Source organism: Mauremys reevesii, linkage group 9 (assembly GCF_016161935.1).
Source record: "Mauremys reevesii isolate NIE-2019 linkage group 9, ASM1616193v1, whole genome shotgun sequence".
In the NCBI taxonomy this organism is placed as follows: Eukaryota; Metazoa; Chordata; order Testudines; family Geoemydidae; genus Mauremys; species Mauremys reevesii.
Genome location: NC_052631.1, coordinates 56594608 through 56615324, shown reverse-complemented (window position 1 = coordinate 56615324; position 20717 = coordinate 56594608). Strand labels below are relative to the sequence as shown.

The 20717-nt window shown below is 48.7% G+C and overlaps 1 protein-coding gene across 11 annotated transcripts in view; it reads right to left on the bottom strand.

Moving 5' to 3' along the window:
• The window catches only part of ZNF185 (zinc finger protein 185 with LIM domain), a 139317-nt gene that overhangs the window by 79401 nt on the left and 39199 nt on the right, over positions 1 to 20717 (bottom strand). For all 11 annotated transcript variants that reach the window (XM_039486982.1, XM_039486987.1, XM_039486990.1 and 8 more), the window contains exons 2-6: positions 13976 to 14054; positions 9638 to 9776; positions 8277 to 8351; positions 4937 to 4975; positions 3985 to 4056 (exon numbers count right to left, since the gene is read on the bottom strand). In XM_039486982.1, coding sequence (XP_039342916.1) covers positions 3985 to 4056; positions 4937 to 4975; positions 8277 to 8351; positions 9638 to 9776; positions 13976 to 14000 — 350 coding nt within the window. In that variant the 5' untranslated portion in view covers positions 14001 to 14054. The remainder of the gene's footprint in view (positions 1 to 3984; positions 4057 to 4936; positions 4976 to 8276; positions 8352 to 9637; positions 9777 to 13975; positions 14055 to 20717) is intronic.

Sequence of the window (20717 nt, the reverse complement as noted above, 5' to 3'; positions counted from 1 at the left end):
TGGTTTTGGGGGCGGTTGGGCTTGGTTCCCCTGGTTGCCCGATTGTCTCCGCCTGTTCACCCTGCCACGACGCCTGGTGTCTTGTCGCGGCCTGGGTTGATTATAGGGGCAGTAGGGCTGGGGCCGGAAGGACCTAAGTTGGGTTACCGGAGTCTGCATGCCCAACGAGCGTATTGTAATGCGGTTGTCCTTGAGGCTCTACAGTCGTGGGTCGGTTTTTTCTGAAAAGAGACCCTGACCGTCAAAGGGCAAATCCTGAATCGTTTGCTGCAATTCAGGTGGGAGAGTCGAAGCTTGGAGCCAGGATATGCGCCTCATTGTTATGCCAGAGGCCAGGGTTCTGGCCGCCGAGTCCGCTGAATCCAGGGAGGCCTGGAGGGCAGTTCTGGCTACTTTCTTACCCTCTTCCAAAAGGACTCTGTACGGGAGTCTTGTGGCAGAAGCTCAGCGAACTTGCCTACAGACACCCATGTATTAAAGCTGTAGCGGCTTAGGAGGGCCTGCTGGTTGGCCACCCTAAGTTGAAGGCCGCCAGCCGAGTAGATCTTATGGCCTAGAAGGTCCATGCGCCTCGCCTCCTTCGCCTTAGGAGCCGGCGCTTGCTGGCCATGTCGTTCTCGTTCATTGACGGATTGAACTACCAGTGAACAGGGAGGAGGGTGGGTGTACAGATATTCATAGCCCTTTGACGGGACCATGTATTTTCTTTCTACTCCCCGAGCCGTCGGTGGGATGGAGGCCGGGGACTGCCATATGTTATCGGCATTGTTCTGAATGGTACATATAAACGGCAGGGCCACTCGGAGGGGGGCATCCGCTGTCAATATGTCCACCACTGGGTCCTCCACTTCTGCTACCTCCTCAACCGGCAGGTTCATATTTTGGGCTACCCTCCTCAACAAGTCCTGATGCGCCCGAAGGTCAATAGGAGGAGGACCCGAGGAGGATGTTCCTGCAACTGCCTTATCAGATGAGGAGGAGGAGGAGAGGCCCGGTACCAAGGGGTCCTGTGGTGGGTCAGTGAGCGGCGGAGCAGCGTCTGCGGCGAGAGGAGCTTCAAGTTCCTCCAAAGCAAGTGATGCCTCGTCCATGGTTGTAGGAGGAGGCCTGCTGACCGTGGCTTCTGGAGCTCGATGGTCAGAGGGGCCTGAGCGCTGAGCCGTGAATGGGGCACCTTGCGCTTCGTGGTACGCCCACAGGGTCCAGAAGGCCCATTGAGGAAGGCCTTGGTCTTGGCCTTGAGGCTCGGACTGCTGGTATGCAGCACTGTCGGCGTGGGACGAGATGGATGGATGTCTCGAAGGCCATGGCGGTGCCAAGAAGCCCTGCGGTGCCACCGATTCAGCCGTTCGGTCCCGGGGTGGTACCGAGGAACGGTACCGGTCCTGTCGGTGCCGGGAGTGAGATCGGGACCATCTACCGCGCCGGTGCCGGGAGGTCGACCGGGATCTCGAGTCTCTATGGTGAGAACGGCTGCGGGACGTGTGGTACCGAGAGCGGTACCGAGAGCCTGATCAGTGCCGATAACGTCTGCCTGGCGACCGGGATCGTGATCGTCTCCGCGAGTATGACTGGTACCGCGATGGAGAGCGATACCGGGACTGCGAGCGGTGCCAGGATCGGGACCGGTGTGAGCGGGAACGTCTCCGAGATCGGGATCTGGAGTGACGCTGCTCTTGGTGGTCCGGAGAAGGAGGCCTCATTATGGCCGGCTTGCCAACTGACTTGACAACCCGCACCGGCGGTGCCGGGGGTTGAGGCTCCATCAGCGCAATTAGCTCTCTTGCCGTCGAGAAAGTCTCGGGAGTTGAAGGGAGAGCTAGCTCAACCGCAGTGTGGACCGGGGAGCAGTGTGGTACCGGACTCAACGGCCCTTGCGGTGCCGGAGTCGACAGTGCCGTGCTAGGAGGAGCTTGGAGTTGCGGTGCCGGAGTTGGTGGTGCTGGTGTAGGTACCGGGGTTCGGCCTACGGGCCTGGACGCATGGTCTTTTTTGGAGGATGAAGTCTGCACCGCCTTACGTTTCCCCGAGGGGGAGAGGGAACGGTGCCAGGGAACCGGTGCCGGCTGTTGTCGGTGCCGGGCCTCAGTGCCAGAGTGAGTTGGTGCCGAAGGCACGCTCCTCACCGATGCAGACTGCTGGGCGGTCGGTGCCAGCGCCGCAGGGCTAAGTGCCGACTCCATTAGGAGCTGCTTTAAGCGAAAGTCCCGCTCCTTCTTTGTTCTTGGCTTGAATGATTTGCAAATGTGACACTTATCAGGAAGGTGAGACTCTCCTAAGCACTTCAGGCAAGATTCATGAGGGTCTCCAACCGGCATCGGCTTCTGGCAGGCCGAGCACGGCTTAAATCCCGGTGCCTTGGGCATGAGCCCAGACCGGGTCAGGGGAAAAAGGGGGCTAGTCCCCCAATCCCCCAGTGAACTATACACTAACTACAACTAAACTAGTAAACTAACTCTAACTAAACCAAAGTTGAACTATATACACAATAAGGTAGAAACAAGAGCGAAAAGCTAGGGTTGTGGAGGACAACGATGCCGCACTCCACTGTTCCAACGACCGTCACAGCGATAAGAAGGAACTGAGGAGCGGATGGGTCAGCAGGGGTATATATCTGGCGCTATAGCGGCGCCACTCCAGGGGGCGCCCAGCCGACCCACCGAGTGTTGCTAGGGTAAAAATCTTCCGACGAGCGTGCACGCGGCGCGCACACACCTAACTGGAATGCATATGAGCAATCACTCGAAGAAGAACCGTCATTACTAGGTTTGGAATCCCCCTCCACCACACAACCCTATCTTGTTACAAGGAGAGTCAGACACACATCTTGTAACACTGCTCTCTCTAGCATTATCCACTGGTCAGTAAAGGGGGAAATGCATGGGTGTGCCATGGTGGCAAAGAAGCCATAAATCATCCTGCCATGGGGAAGGCACAGGACTGGCTATGCTAGCTTTGCAACTCTCCACCCCCCAAGTACTCCTGATGCCAGGGGCATGTAATGAGTGCTCAGGGGTAGGCTAGTGGCAGCAGGAGCGGTGCCAGGGTTTCTGGCACCCTAGGCAGAATTCGGGGGGCGGCATTTTGTGCACTCCCCACGGGGCGCGCGGGAGCTTCCGGTTCCACTCCTATAGCACCGTCGAAGAAGGACCCTCCACCGAAATGCCGCAGGCGACAGCGGCAGTCATTGAGCTGCTCAATTGCCTGCCGCTGTTTTCCACGGCATGTCGGCAGAAGGTCCTTCTTCGGCGGTGTGACAGGAGAGGAACCCGAAGCTCCCGTGAGCCCCGTGGAGCGCACACAAAATGCCGCCCCCCGAATCCTGTTGCCCTAGGCGACCGCCTAGGGTCGCCTATATGGAAGCGCCAGCCCTGAATGGCAGGCTGGGAGTGAGAGGTGTGTGACCACAACCTCACCTCATCTACTCCAGCTTTCAAAAATAAACATCATCTTAATAAAATATTTTTGTTATTTTTGTGATTAGGTTTGTTACAATGATTATTGAATGAAACCAGCATGGACATTTTCTCAAGGTTCCTACCCACACCAAAAAGCTCTAATCAGCACATGTTTTCTGGGACGAGCATCCCAAGATAAAAAAACGAGGGCACACCCAGAATACTCCCACTCCAGACAACTTCCGGCAGTCTTCTCGGAGGTCAGCAGTGGGCCAAGCTGAACCTTTCCACTATGTGCCACAACCAGTTCAGTTTAGAGATGGCATTAAGCCTAAGAATTGGGATCCGAGTTTGGAGTTTTTAATGCACTTCAAGTGCAGTGGGTTGGGTCCAAGTCTCTCTCTAGTTTGTTAGAAGCTTCATCGTCTCGGGATTCTGAATTGTGGTTGGAGAGGCTCTGCCAGAGTTTAATGGAGATCTGTGGGACTCTACAGGCACTGTATGAAATCAAACACTGGGCACCAGTGTATGCAGAATATTCCAAAATGCTAAGCAGGTCTTGTATGAAGAATAGGATCAGACAAACCTTTTCGGCGTGCCATTGAAATAGAAGGTGCTTTCAGGCAGAGTCTTGTCAATGGTCCTGGTGAACACCCCCCTATAGGAAGAGGAGAACTGTAGTTAGATTCTTAGAACCAAAATTACAGAAAAGCTGAGAGAGCCACTGAGAAAGGCCCTAGAGGAGAGGACCATGCTAAAGTGGGCCCCAAATCTGTCTCTCTGTCAGATCTATTAAGCTGCAGATTTTCCACATAGATTGCAGGGCTCTCATCACCTCCAGTACATTATGACTGTATAATCTCTGTCCATCACAATGGCATCTATATAGCCTGATGGGGATGCACTGCCCAGCCTCGCATTCCATGGAAGTATGATGACTTTGTGACCCTTGAGTGTGTACCAGGATTCATCCAGCACCCAAAGGGTAATGGAATTGTGAGAGGAAGCAAATACACCTAGCGTTTTGGCTAATGCAAGGGCCTATGTATCATGTTGAGGGGAAGAGGTTGGGTCAGAAACAGATTAAACCATTTCATGGTCGTAGTCAATACTTAATCAGCTCCCAAATGGACTTGGGAGTGTGGCAATACAGGATACATGATCCTCTGTCAGACCACAGAGGACCAGGTCCATTGCTGGTCAACACCTAGTGCTGCAGTGGAAGATGAATCCCACAGTGCTCTGAGTTTCTAGTGCACTGCTTTTTACAAGGGACTGGGAGAGACTTCCTGACACCCTCACCAAGTGACCACCTTACTCCTCAGGCTATGACAACTGATTTCCCATCACTGCCAGGGCTCTGCTTGTTAAGCACCCAAACATGTCTACCCACAGGGGATCCCCACAGTCAGACACCACCATAACAGTGAAACACAGGTGATATTGATATTTCACCCATTTTATCCTCTACTGTCTTAGCCTCTGTCACCTGCAGCCCCAGTGTTTCTAACTCCGGGGATGGGGCTCTGCATACCAACCTGATGAGATAACCGGAGTTGGGCTTGGAACTTGGCAACCTACACAGGGAATAGAAATCAAAAACTCACAAGGAAGAAATGGGAGCAGCAATATCCATAGGGTACAAACAGGAGTGGCTCCAGGCCCCAGCACGCCAAGCGCGTGCTTGGGTCAGCATGCCGCGGGGGAGCGCTCTGCCAGTTGCCGGGAGGGTCTGCGGAGGGCCTGCTTTGGTGGAGCCGCGGGACCAGCGGACCCTCCGCAGGAACACCTGTGGGAGGTCCACCGGAGCCGCGGGACCGGCGACCGGCAGAGCGCCCCCTGCGGCATGCCGCCGTGCTTGGGGCAGTGAAATGTCTAGAGCCGCCCCTGGGTACAAGGCTGTCAGTGCAACAGGGCTTCTGGTGCTGTCCAAAGCCACAATAGTGGAAATCCAGAGCAGCGAGCCCCGTGATGCTATTTCACATCCCCATCCAAAGTTTATGTAGCCTCTATTGTTTACAACTAGCTCCAAAGGATTTTTTTTACACTATTTCAGGATGTGCTATAAGGGGCTCTATCAGGAAACTGACTAATTCTTTAAAAATTTGTGCTGACAGTCTATTTAATTCCAGACACAAAGATAAATCCACAGATGGAATATAAAGGCATGGATAATGGATCAAACATTGTCTCTCTTATAGAACAACATATTTACATTAACTTATTCAAATGTCCATCTGCAGAAGGGGCTTGCTGTTCAGCCAGGGAGGGAGTTTGGAGAAACACTCCCTTAGGGGAACAGGAAGGAAACATTGTGAAAAAGGGTTAGAACCTGCAAATTGTGACATGCTAAAAGGACTGACATAAAAACCTGTGAAATATTGAGTCAGAAATGTCTTTCTGACAGTGAAAGTAGGACAGGGACTGGAGGCGAAGCAGCATAGGAATGGCCACACTGGATTTTCAAAAGTGACTAGTCATTTGAGGTGCTTCAATGTTTGGGTGCTCAACCTGAGATACCTTAAAGGCTCTGATTTGTAGCGACTGGGGCTCAGGTCCTCAGAGGTGCTTAGGCTCTTTCAGTGGGAGTTAGAAGCCTAAATACCTTTGAGGATCTGGGTTTTGGTGAAAGTCTGGCCCCTTTTAACATGTCTCAAGTTGGGCACCCAGAATCACTAGATGCTCTTGGAAAGCTTGGCCCATTAATTATTTGTATTGCAGTAGCATGTCAGAACCCCAGTCACGGACCAGGACCCCAATGCTGGGCGCTGTACAAACAGAACAAAAAGACAGTGGTCCTCGTTACCCTCGGGTTTCTGAGCACCTCGCTCTCCCCCTTACCTCAGCTCCAGCAGACTCCACTCCTCCCCTTTTCACTGCCCCTAAGGCATCACATTGCCAATGTCACAGGGGTGTGCGCCGGGGTGGGGGGAGGGCAAGCAGGGGCACAGGCAGGGCCGGCTTTAGCAGGTGCAGGGCCCGATTCCGGGGGGTGTGTGTGCTTGTACTCACCGGGCAGCGCTCCCAGTCTTCGCCAGCACTTCAGATTGCCAGGCGGGAGATCGGGACCGCGGGGCTGCCGCGCTCCGGCTGGGGTTGCGGGGCCGTGGGGCTGAAGTGCTACTGCTAGGGCCGCGGGGCTGTCGCGCTCCGGCCGAAGCTCCGGCCGGGAGATCGGGGTCGCGGGGCTGCCGCGTTCCGGCCGAAGCTGCGGCCGGGAGATCGGGGCCGCGGAGCTGTCGCGCTCCAGCTGGGGTCACCGGGCTGCCGCGCTCCAGCTGGGGTCGTGGGGCAGCTGGGCTGCAGTGCTACCGCCCGGGTTGCGGGGCCGCGGGGCTGCCGCACTCCGGCCAGAGTCGCGGGGCCGGAAGACCCTGGCAGAGCAGACTGCCCAAGGGTGAGTAAAACAAATTAAAAAGGCGCCTAAGTGGCGGTGCCGATTCCAGGGAATCTGTCAAATCGGCCTAAAGCCAGCCCAGGGCACAGGCCCCCCAATCAATGGGAGCACAGAACTCCACCTGGGCGGGAAGACTGAGCTCCTCCGGCCTTGAGGCTGCAGGGGGAGATCCAGATTCTCCGGCTTCTGGGTGAGAGCGAACTCCATCAGCCATGGGGGGCAGGCATGGAGAGCGAACTCCGCCAGCCCTGGGGCACAGAAAATGCCGCTCCAAAAGCGGCTAAATTTTTATTCCAGTGCACTCACCTGCAATGTCACCAAAGTTGCTGTTATTATCTATTGTGCCTCAATGTGCATGTTGCTTTACAGGAAGGCCTCAAGCAAAGGCCCTCCCGGGAGAAGCCTGCCATGGGGGATGCAAGGAGAACTGACAAGAGGTCATGGAGGAGAAGGGGGAAGTGGCAGCAAACTGCTCACAGGAGAGTTATTAATGAAAAATTCAGATCGGCGAGGACTGTCACTTTTCAGCAATGGGACTGCAGCCAGCAGGGGGCTCAAACACCGGGCTAATCGCTGCCCCATGTTTTTATTTTCTTAGGATCTGAACAGCTGGATCCTTATCCCCAGGCACCACACTGGCACAGGAATCCACCTGTAAGCTTGCAGAATCAGGGCCATCCAAAGCACCGTGCCAGCACACGGATCCACCTGCATCAGTGAGCTTGCAGGCTTAGGGCCAGAGGTGGATTAAGGTTTCCTGGGGTCCTGGGCCAGAGCAAGTGGGGGGGCCCTCACTACCCCTTCTGCCTGCAGTCCCGCCCCTTCTGCCTGTGGCCCTGCCCATGGCCACACCCCATTCTGCCCCTTTCCCCCGCAGCCCCACCCCTGTTCCACCCACGGCCATGCACCATTCCACCCCCACAGACACACTGTTGCCCTGCAACCCGTTTGCTCCTTTCTGCCTCCCCCTCCATGGCGCTAACACGAGAGAAGCCATGGCAGCGAGTGAGAGCTCCTCCAGTCCTGGGGCCACAGTCAGGGTCCAGGCACTGGGGCTTCCCCCACCCACTCCCTGCTTGGCGCTTCTGCCAGGGCTCTGGACTTCCGCCACAGTGCAGTAGATTTCTGCTGAGGGTGGGGCACACATTTTTCTGGGGCTGCCGAATTGGCCAGGGCGCCTGGGCACAGACCCTGTCAGCTCATTGGATAATCTGCCACTGCTTGGGACCACACATAGCACTATGGTGGCACACGGATCCATCTGCATGTATGAACTTGCAGGATCGGGGCCATGCTCTGTCCAAGATGAACGCTTGCAGACTGCTGTGCTGAGCACAATGGGTGCAGCTCTCCTCCAGCATTACATTTTATAACCGAATAATACCAGGAGTGGGTGTGAGGAGACCTCGAAGAATCCCATGTCCAGGCAGATGCAATGGCACTACATATTTATACCATCCCAGCCAGAAGCCTTCAGTTACCTGTTACCGTGGGGTGTAACAGATGCTGAGGCTGGGGATCCCCTGTCAATCTTCTCAGACCTACATGGTGAGTGCCTGGTGGGAGGAAGGAACAGAATCACAATGGTAACAGTCCCATTCACACAATTCTCAACTGCTTTAGACATGCCAAATGTGACAGTTATGTGAGTAAAATGCACCTCCCGTGCCATCCCATGTGCATGGCACATCGTGGTGCCAGTGTGGCAATGGCGTGCTGCAGCCAGAGAGGACATCCAGAGGAATTCACCCATGAAGGAAATCCCGTGCAGGCAATGCTCCCTGAAGAACCACATTGGTGTCATCATATTCACCCAGCTCTTTCATCCACAGATCTCAAAGCAACTCACCATGAGGCAAGGAGCATTATCCCCATTGCACAGATGGGGAAAGTGAGGCACAGAGTGGGAAGTGACTTGCTCAAAGTCACACAGCAAGTCTGTGGCAGAGCCAGGCATAGAACCCAGGTCTCCTGAATGTTACTCTGGTGCACCCAGCCACTGGGATTGCACTGTCTGTCTCCCTATTTTGCTGCTGTTATTTAGAGAGTGCTCATGCTGCAGATGCTGCTTTATAAACAAGTAGGGAGAAAAGTCGCTGCCAGAGATTCTACAGCATCCAAACTGGTGTGGGGATGGGGCATCCTGTGGTCAGCTGCCAGCTTGCTGACGCACTCAGGTTTCATCAGCACTGGGGAGGCTTGTTCAGAGAGGAGGGAGATTTTTTGTTTTGTTTTTCATTAAGCAGTTTAATAAAACACTAGCCCTTTAAGTGTCTTTAGTCCCATGCTCTGCCCAATGCACCTTGCAAGGGTAATGCCATGCCACTGGGATCAGCAGGGTGTGTGTGTGTGTGTGTGTGTGTGTGTGTGTGTGTGTGTGTAGCTGTGTTGGCTTTACAACACTTAGGGTCCAGGATTCCACCACATGGGGCAACCTCCATCTGCCCACTTCTGGCAGCTTTGCAGCCCCTTTTTACCATGCCAGCAACTACAGGGCCAAAACACTGGGCAGGACTGGCTCCATGAGTTCAGCTGATCCTCACCCATTTGCAGTTGGACATCTCTTGGGGATTAAAAACACCTCCGAGCTCCTGGGTTCGTGGTTCTCTGGAAAGGTCATTTCCATTTGACTATCAAAAGTAAATACAAGCAATGCGTCCATTTGATTGTGAGTTTACTGCCAGCCACATGGCCTTGTGCCACCCTTAAGGAATGCCTGATGATGATGGGGTTGTCTCATGACTCCATTGAGTTTGGGGAAGGGACTCTACCAAAATAGCACAGAATTCTGGGAGGAAGGGGCAACAAGCTGTAGGTGGGAGAGACTGGTAACTCTACTTACAATGGGCTGCTCTTCGTCTCTTCCTCATTGTCTGAGTTTTGTGGGTAGATCCAGCTCTTATCCCCTTTTAGTGTGGTGCGTACCTTCATCTGCCTGATGATCTTCTTGCGATCTTCTTCACTGGGTGGAATAACACCCCCTGATACAGAACAAGAGGAGATGGTTTAGGGGATGTGTGGGACTGAGGGAATGGGCTTGCTGAATAAGCACTGAGCTCCCACTACCAACTGACCCACCCTGGAGCCATTCCAGTTGGGAACAGCTCTTATTTCCCCCTTCTTATTCTAATAGATTTAAAATACCGAGGGAATCTTTCACCTACTCATACAGGCTTTGGCAGTTGGAATTTGCCAGCTGGCAAAGTCAGAGGCAGACTCCAGACTGGATTTAGGGTGCCACTTTACACTGAATATCCTGGACTACAGGACCCTTTACTGGAATTCACAGACTCATTTGCTCGTGCTCCTTTAAAGGGAGTACCTAGCATGAATGAGTTGTTTTTCTACCACAGAGAACCAAAGACATTCAGGTGACTGTCTGCTCGCTTATCTAAAAGGCAGTAAGTTTGCCTCCACATTCCCTCTCCCTGAATCTATGTAGAGTGGCTGAAGCTAATGCAAGTGTTAGGTTGGAAAAAACCATGTTTCTGGTTGTCATGCATGGTTTGCCATTTCTGCCACCTGGTGGTGAGACAAGTTTAGGACTTGCTCAATGGGAGGACGGACAGATTGAAAGAACATAGGATTCCCTCCTGCAAACCTTGTCTAATGACAGCCTCAAATTAGCAGATTAAAGAGACCCTTGCCTTGCTCATTTCTACCCTTCCATTCCCAATTGCTATTTCAAATGCAAGTGATCAATCCATGCCTTCCAGAATATGCGTACCACACCTGGCACAATGGGGCTTTCATTTTGATTGTGGCACAAGCACTAGCCTCCTGTCCCTATAATGCCTTTTCCTTCAGTGCTACTCTGTCAAAAATCTATTTATCTTCCATTGGCTCTGTCCTCTCACCTATTAGGAGCCTTAATTACATAATTCACTGGAATAAGTGTTGTTAACGTTAATTAAAACATTGAAGCAGGAGATGTGAAAATGCCATAGGTTGGAAATTAGGACATGCTGCATCATCAGCAGGGTAGAGATCAGGTGAGAGAAAGCAGTTCAGGGGAGATGGGAGAGAGTGAGGGTTGGACAGGGTGGTGTTTGAGAGGACCAAAGAAGCCTAGGGAGGGGCTAGAGAAAGTGCAAGACGCTGAGGAAAGCCAGGGTGTGGAGGAGCTGTATGTGGCGGGGAGGGGAGAGGAATATCAAAACATGGATTGATCTTGCAGATTGCTAAACACTATCTGCAAGGGGCTGAGAACAGCTGGATGGAGAATGGGAATTTTCGTGGGGAAAATCCCCATTCAAAATAGACTCCCCCTTGCATACAAACAGTTTTTCCAGGAGAAATTTTTGAAAAATGAGATGGTGTGAGGAAAGCTTGCTGCCAAAAAGCCTCCAACTTTTCCAGTTGGAAACCAGCAAAGGATTCCTGCCTTGTGCATTTTCCTGAATATGCAGATAGCCTGAAACTAATGGGAATAGCTATACCAGTATAAGCATCTTCATAATGGCATAACTGCATCCAAACTAGGGAGTTATACCACTTTAGGTAAACCAGTCTAGTTAACTTGTGTGTGTAAACAAGTTACTGTCAGAGAGGAACACTTTCACTTTTAAAGAGTAATGCTTAAAAGTTAAAAGTGGAGGCCTAGTGTCTAGAGCAGTGGCTGGGGCTAAGACCAGGGTTCTGTTCTCAGCTCTGCCATTGGCTGAATGACCTTGGGCAAGTCACTTCACCTCCACGTGCCTCAGTTTCCCCATCTGTGCAATGGGGATAATGATTCTGACTCCTTTGTAAAGCACTTTGGGAGCTACTATTACTATTAAAAGTGACATCAATTGCTTCATTGAAATGAACAAAGTTATCCAAACTATTAGTTTCAGGCTGCTTGCAGATTCAGGAAAATGCACAAGGCAGGAATCCTTTGTCTCTCTCTGGGTTCCCACCCCTCCTTCTAAATGGAAAAGCAGCAGGTTAAAGATAGATTCCAGTTCAGGTGACATGATCACATGTCACTGTAAGACTCCAAGCCCTCATTCCTCCCAGCCTGTCTCATAGGAGGCCAGCCAATGTACAGGATCCCCCTGGACCCTTATCTTGCCAGACCCTGAGATATCAAAATGCCAGGAACATGATTAAATTAAGAGCCAACACAAAGGGGAAACACTGGAGGGAAAGAGAAGCCAGTGACTGATTACAAAGGACACCATCGGTAATGAACAAACTAACCTCAAACTACAGTAACTGAACAGAGGGCGTGGTATCATAAAGATACTTGTAAACATCCATCAGTGATAACAATTTGGGGATAAGAATTTTGACACGGATGTTAAACCTTATCATAATGCTACTTTTCAATTAATACCTATAAACAGGTTTAAAGCTTACGACAGCAGAGAAATCATAAAAAAATCTGGTTTGCTGTGTGTGAATGGGGAAACTGAGGCATACTGCCTCATGGCCTTAAAGGCTGAATGCCAAGAGAACTATAACAACAAACTGCCTTCGAGATAGTCAGTGGCTAACCCTCTTCCAGTAACCTAAGGGGGGAGGTGTGACTGTACCTCGGGGGAACACCCTGCACCCCCATGTTCATCTTTATAAAATGAGTGTGTGGTATCCAATGCAAAGATTGTCATACTGGGTGTCTTCAGAAGGCTCATAATACACTGAGCATGTTTGTTATAGTGATATTATAGTAATTGTTAAAGTAAAGTTATAGGTTATAATTTCATGTATATCATTATGAGGCTGAAATGTATCCTCATGGCTTAAAGCAAGCCCAGGCAAAAACTCTCCAAGAACAGAGAGGCAGTTCACACCTCATCAGGGCATGGATGGGACAAACCCTGCCCAGCCTCACAGAAACAACGGACACTGGCTTAGGCAGTAACAAAAGAATCTGTTAGACCCTTGAGGGAGTCACCCCCTTCCTTTGGGCAGTTTGGCAGCAATGCTCACCTGACTCAGAAGTGTGGCGGGGGTGGGGGGAAGCCAAGAGAAAAGAAAGGACATGATAAAAGGGAGAGACATTTTGCCATGATCTCTCTCTCTCTTCCACCTACATCTACAGACACCACCACCACCAAGCGACTGAAATGCTGACCAAAGGGGAGAGCCTGACTGAAAAGTAACCAGACAGCCTGTGGGGAGAAGCATCTAAGTTTTTAAGGACATTGAAAGTATTAAGATTAGCTTAGAATGCGTTTTGCTTTTATTTCATTTGACCAAATCTGACTTGTTATACTTTGACTTATAATCACTTAAAATCTATCTTTATACCTAATAAATCTGTTTGTTTATTCTACTTGAAGCAGTGTGTTTGGTTTGAAGCATATCAGAGAACAAGCCTGGTACATATCAATTTCTTTGTTAAATTGACAAACTTATATAAGCTTGCAGTGTCCATCAGACATAACTGGACACTGCAAGACGTAGGTTCCTAGGGTTGCTTCTGGGACCAGAGATATTGGCTAGTGTCATTCTCTTGCAAATAGCTGGGAGTAGCTTACATGCCAGAGGCTGTGTGTGAACAGCCCAGAAGTGGGGAGCTGTCACAGCAGAGCAGGATAAGGCTGGCTCCCATAGTCAAGGATTGGAGAAGCCTAGCAGATCACCGATCCAGATAGCACCAGAGGGGACCATCACATGTATTACCCTGGTGGAATCTCCATCCTTAAGCCTGGCTTGACAAAGCCCTGGCTTGGATGATTTAGTTGGGGTTGGTCCTGCTTTGAGTAGGGGGTTGGACTAGAAGACCTCCTGAGGTCTCTTCCAACCCTAATCTTCTATGATTACTTTTAATATGAAGCCTCAGGTTCTGTAGCAGGGGTGGAATCTGTTGTTGACTTGTGGGATATATGTTGCCCCAATAAGAATTTTATACACTCCTTCTGTGCCAGCCATGACAGTACAGGGTTGCTTACATTATTGTTTTGTTCATCCTGAAATTCATTGGAAGTTACTAGTTTTGCACCTTTCTCTATCTTTGTAGGCATTACAATTCTACCCCAGTGAAATATCAAACACAGAATTCTGTAGAAAGTAAATACATGACAATCTGTTGAGTAAGGCTGAGAGGAAAGAGTAGGACCAATGAATTTCAGACATCATACATTGGAATAGGGGAAATCACAGATGTTAGAGTTCATATAACAAATAGCAAATAGCATGATCTTAAGGAAGGAGAGCACTGCAAAGCAGCTTAGGTAGGGGCAAGATAAATTACCTTTGCTGACACCAAGAGACATCATGGTTCTCTCAAATTTTCTCCTACTTCAGTTCCCAGTTCAAGGCAATGGGTCCACCTGAAAAAATGAAAAAGCGTGAGAAACCCAAATTATTGCTCCAGTTATAAATGGTTTCCAGACAGGATCTGAGTGAGTGTGTGAATTACATATCACAGTAATATCACACTGGCAGAAATGAGACGGGGAAGGTCTATTTGCCCCTCTATTTTATTTCATCCTCTTGGCCAACTGGAGTCTTTCCCATCACTGTTCTCATGGATCCATGTGAAAAGTTGTTCAGAATTAAGGGATCATAGCAATGTCGGTCTGGAAAGGACCTTGAGAGGTCATCTAGTCCATCCCCTTGCTCTGAGGCAGGATCAAGATGGGTAAAACTCACTTGGATTCATGCCCAGGTCCACTAATTCCATAGTCTAGTCATGGCAGACATGCCTATCCAGGCTCAGCAGAGGAAGAGGTACCCCAGGGTCATATGCCTCAAACCACTCAGACAAGACAGAGAACAAGACACATATTGATGTTGCTATAACACTGACATTCTTTTAAAGCAGCATCACTTTTCCAGGCAGAACTGACAATTCCTGTTCCCTGCCTAATGATCTCACAAGCAGGTAGCAAGCTGTAGTAACCTTAGCCTATAGATACCTACACACATTGTTGTCTCTTTTACAAGTGCATAAATGACTTAATGACTGACAATTAAGAGTCTCTTTCATCCAAAGAGCTATATTCTCTACAGTCTGGTATGCAAGGACTCTCTTCTTCTCCTTCTTGTATAGCAGCAGGTGCTGTCATGTATGGGGCCTTTCAGCAATTTCTGTGAGAACATCATGACAGTTACAAAGCTGTGGATCTATAGAACCTTATCCAGCAGTGAAACATGGCTGCTGAAGAGTGGCACACTGACATTTGCGATTCTCACCATCTTCGTCCTCTGCTCTGTATTAAGAGACAAGATCAGCAACGAGAACGTTTGTAGCCAGACCCAGTAACCATTTCCATCAACACCGGTTCAGGTTCCGTGGCTTTCTTGGTATGGACCAGGGGTAGGCAACCTATGGCACGGGTGCTGAAGGCGGCACACAAGCTGATTTTCAGTGGCACTCACACTTCCTGGGTCCTGGCCACCAGTCCAGGGGTCTCTGCATTTTAATTTAATTTTAAATGAAGCTTCTTAAACATTCTGAAACCTTATTTACTTTACATACAACAATAGTTTAGTTATATATTATAGACTTATAGAAAGAGACCTTCTAAAAAGGTTAACACGTATTATTGGCACGCAAAACCTTACATTAAAGTGACTAAACGAAGACTCAGCACACCACATCTGAAAGATTGCTGACCCCTGGTATGGACATATAATTACAATGAAAGACCATTACCACGGGACCAGAGATCCTGTGGTAATCACAAATTTCAGGGGTGCAGTAAGATTACTAGTGATGAACATAATCTGAATAGCAAGCCAGACCACTTGAAGGACCGAGCTAGAAATCGATCTGCCTGGCACTCAGAATGCAAGGATGCTACATCCCTTTGGGATTTGCATGATGATGATTTGCATGATCTCCTTTGAGTGTAATCCTCTGCAGCAATGTTCTCCAAGGCATCTGAGTCAGTTTGAACCAGTGCATCAACTGGGAAGCTAGGAAGTATTTTGCTACTGGAGGTATCACCTTTCCTATGAAATACAACACCAAAGTCCTGGCTATGAATGGTCATTGGACATCCCATGCATTTGGGGCATCCCAGACTAGGGTTAATGTGAGTGTCTTGGCCAAATTCCAGTTTGGCTAATTATATGCTGCCTGTCTAAATCCTCTCTGAAAACATTACAAGAGAGCAGAATTTTTCACTTCTTGTCCTAAAGGATTATCCTGTGCCACTGCTTCCGACAGCTGTGTATTCCTTTCCAGAAGCAGCCATGCTCCCTGTGTGTACAGTCTGTAAGTGCTTGGGAATCTTCAAGATGCTGCATGAATATAAAGTTAAGTTATTATTACCTGTGGGTGGCTTGTGTCTGAAATATTGCATGGAAACCACGCTCCCATTAAAAAATACCTAGTACTGATCTCACGGCATCGCTGCTTGGTGAAGTCCTCACCCTTTGCTTGGCACATGGGAAGCTGAATAACCACCTCTGCTCTTTGCAGATGCAACTTCCCTCCTAGTTTGCACTGAATTCTGGAACACAACCAAAGTGCAATAAATTCAGGACAACTCCTGCTCTCAGGCTCCATTCACCTGCTCGACCTTTCCCTTCTAGAATGCTAGTTTAACTCCCACTGCATGTAGACAGCCCTCTCCTGCCCCCACCCTTCCCAGACTGTCCTTCTTGAGGCCTTTCCGCTCAGACTCACAAGGGGACAGAGACAGAACAAGGACAATAATCCTATTATGGATGGCCATACAGTATTTCAATTCTAATCTTTGATATGCAAGATGCTCTGATGCATTTCTTCCTCCCTTCTAGTTAACAAGTTATTTCCTATTCCTGCAGTAACTGTATGGTATAAAACAACCCAGGAACAGGGACAAAGGGGAAAATGGTGGCAAGGAACTAGCCCAAACATAGGGCTAGTTGAGAATTTTTTGGATGAATTGTTTTTCACTGAAAGAGGCTAACTTGTCAAAACCAAAACTGTTCTTGAGTCAGAGTCAGGTTTGAGAAAAACAGAAAAAAAAGTCAAAATTGAAATGAAACATTTTGAAATTTTCAAAATAAAATGCTTCCATAAACGCAAACCAAAACATTTCTCGGTGTTTTGCATTGCAATTTTTTTTGAGATTTTGACTTTTTATCTTGATTTAAGATGACAGCAAATTGTGAACTCTTGAATATTTGAGGGAAACTGTTTTGCACCCAGCTCTACCCAACAGTCAGATGCTGCCCTTGATCCAGCTCTATTTGATTCATGTTGAGTTAAAAGCAGCGGCGTCGCTAGACTGATGGCTAGTTGAAAATGTTCTGCCTGATTTGATAGAATCAACATGCATCAATTCCATCAACAGTTTCAACGGAAACCAGATAAGCAGGTACCCAGGCTGACACTGCCTATGAGCTGTCAAGTTTCCTAGATTGGTCAGATCCCCAGGATGGTCAGCTACTCAGCTTCTTAGCTTCCTGGTCTGCAAAGAAGTAGCTAGCTGGGAATCCAGGCAGCCTAGGAGCCTGGCAGCATGCCAGGCTGACAGCAAGCAAGCAAGCTGAAAAATTTTGTTTTGGTTCTCCTGAAACAGAATTTTTCTGGAAGTCCTTCCCTGCAAAAAATATAATGTTTCTGAGTTTTTGTCCCAATATGAAATTATTCGCAGGAAGCAATTTCTATTTCCTGGCCAGCTCTAGTGATAGCCTTAAAACAGAAGTAATTTAGTGAAGTGTTTTTGAGAATCTGGAGTGTTGATACACACATAAGCTAGTGTAAATGAGAGGACAAATCAGTTATTTAGTACAGAGGAGCAGAGCTTTCCATGTAATATAAATCAGTTTTAGAATCATGCAAATAGGATTCATAAAAAGATGAGATTCTGGGCTTGTGCAGCATAGAACTCACAGCCCAGGTTGTTAAAGCTATGGTGGCTTTAAGCTACCTTTGCACCCACCCAATGCTGAGCTGCTCTAGGTGCACCTCTCCTGGACTGCAGTGCTACCTGAAATCTCCCAGCTGTTCTCCCACCCCCAGTGCATCCCTCCCATCACCACAGTCCCACATGCCCTATCCAAAGACTCATGAAAGCATCCTCAGAGGGCAGCTTACAGTTGTCTTCTGCAGTGCTTGTACAGAGCGAGTCTTTTATATGGCAGGTAATGGGGCCAGAGCAGTGATGAGAATCTCAGCCCAAGAATTTTGCTTGGGACTTCTCCCTAGACATAGCTGACACATCATCTAGCCAGTACTATCGATGATATTAGCCTCTTACCCAACTTTATCTGCCTTTAACAATACACCCCAAAATTAAAGGAGGTACCAATGGACATCAAAGGACGTATGAATAAATACACAGTTCTGATGCCTGAAACTACAAATTGGCCAACCCTACTACCTGATCTTTCAGGCTTCTCTATCTTTCCATTCACATCAGCGTGGGAGAGCGCATCACAAATATCATCACAGATATTTCTGGCTCTGCAGACAGGTGTTTGGGCATGTTGATGGCTCATTAGGGCTGGCTCTGTGGGACTGGCAGTGGTTCCCACACATTGTTTTTCCAACCGTGACTCACACAGCAGCAGCCAGCCCTGCCCTTCCTTGACAGGCATGCTATGGCCTAGTAAGGTACAAGCACGCTGAGTGTGGTGGTTCAGAGTCAGTGGCAGGCCAGTGTCTGGGAGATCCATCTCTAGAGCCTCAGTAAAGGGCCACACCACAGTTTCAGGGGCTGCCCAAGTGCAGAATTCCAAGCAGATTTCCTAATGACGTGTTGGAGACAATGAGATTTTTTATAAAGCAAATAACCTATTGCAGGAGAGTGCACTGCAAGAAATGGGACAGTAAACACAAACAGGGTCTAGTACCAAACCACACTCCTGGTCTGAGGCAGACAACGTTTAATTGATTACTGCAGTCCACATAGGAAGAGCCTCCCAAGATAATTCTCAGCTACCAGGAGAACTTCTGGCTTTGTGGTGGGGGACAAGTTGACTACTTTTTAGTGTGGAATGTCTATCCTGGGAAGGCTATGCCAAGGCACACTTGGGGTTGTTAAGTATAAATGAGTCTTCTTCCAGTGCCAGAGCACAATAGGATCCATGCAGCGCCTCAGACACACAAGTTACACAGCCTCTCCAGATGTTAGCACTCCAATTAGACGGAGGTCTAGCTCAGTGGTTTGATCATTAGCCTGCTAAGTCTAGGGTTGTCAGCTCAATCCTTGAGGGGGCCACTTAGGGATCTGGGGCAAAAATCAGTACTTGGTCCTGCCTAGTGAAGGTAGGGAGCTGGACTCGATGTCCCTTCCAGTTCTAGGAGATATAGGCATATTTCCATATTGGCCTCCACAAATCACTCCTGGATAGAGTACAGTGTGAGATGACAAAGACATGGATCAATAATGGCAAGCTCTATATCTGAGAGGAAGAGTTCTGCTGCCTTGCAAACTGAGGCTGAGTAGCACTTATAGCTGCTATTTGGAGATCGAGGTGTATGCCCTGAAGCCTCTGCAGCTCTTTAACAATTGAGCCCTAACTCAGTTGTCCTGTAAACTTCACGGAGTCTACACATGTGTTGAAAGCTAGCCATGCGCTTAAACACCTGGTTGAACAGGGGCCTTGGAGAGCAGATTCTCTTGACACCTGAAGCTTACCATTGCATTGTCAAACGTGGGGTGGCTCTTCTCTTAAGTGGGACGCTTCAGAGAGAACATATCACACCAGCACTCTGAGAGCTACTCTGGGTTTCTACCCAATTTCAGATCTACAGTAAGATTGACTTTAAGCTGTATCATCTCCAGAAGCCTCTATGGGCTAGGGCAGTGGCTTTCAATATTTCCAGACTACTGTACCCCTTTCAGGAGTTTGATTTGTCTTGCATATCCCCAAGTTTCACCTCGCTTAAAAACTACTTGATTACAAAATCAGACAGAAAGGTGCAAAAGTGTCACAACACATTATTACTTTCTCATTTTTACCATATAATTATAAAATAACTTAACTAGAATATAAATATTGTACTTACATTTCAGTGTATAGTATACAAAGCACTATAAACAAGTCATTGTCTATATGAAATTTTAGTTTGTACTGACTTCACTAGTGCTTTTTATGCAGCTTGTTGTAAAACTATACAAATATCTAGATGAGTTGACATACCCCCTGGAAGACCTCTGCGTAGCCCTGGTTGAGAACCACTGGGCTAGGGTGTGGCCACCTCAGGGCCACCTGTTCTTCTGTACCACACCGAGAATTAGATGCTCTGTGGGAACATTGTGAATGTTAGAGTCAAGAGTGAAGCAGCCACATTAGCCAGTTTTCTGCAGTAGGTTCACAAGGAGAATAGGCTTTTTCTTCAGGAGAAAGGAGTCCCTGCCTCAATTAATTTAGAGCACAACACAAGACTCACCTTCCTTATTAATGGAAGCTAAAAAGTGGCCAACTTTTATCCTTTGCTTAGATATCATCCCCCAACATGATCACAGAAATGTCCTAACCAAGGGAGGGGCAGAGCCAGAGATCCATAACTGGACAGAAATTATACTTCTTGTATTTAACACCTAAAGTACTATGGTAATTGGCACAATAGAGAAAGACACAGCTCCAGACCATCCATGGTAGAACAAACACAACAGGGACCAAGCAGTTGCTGGAACTGAACTGGAAACCTCTCCTTCCTGCTTGACACTGATTCTCAGCAGATAGCCTGGCAGTTTGAGATGGCGATATTGACAGTTGCATTAGAGAACCATGCATAAACAGAGATACATGAGACACTCCAAGACAAACTGAAAGAGGGACAGAGCAACAAACAGCAAACTTCTTATCAGGAAAAAAAGCTTTAGAGGCTCATCTGATAATACCGCCTCCCTCTCGCTTCCCTCGTGCCCACTCGCCTCCCTCCTATCTCTTTATAGGTCATTATCAAAAACTTCCAAATCAAATTGGCTTGAGATCCCCTTCCATTAATACAACATGTAATGCATCTGTACTTCAACAAAGAGACAATTAGATTTTAAAACAAAATGCTTGGCAAGCATTTTCTTCATCACTAGTAGCTATTGAAC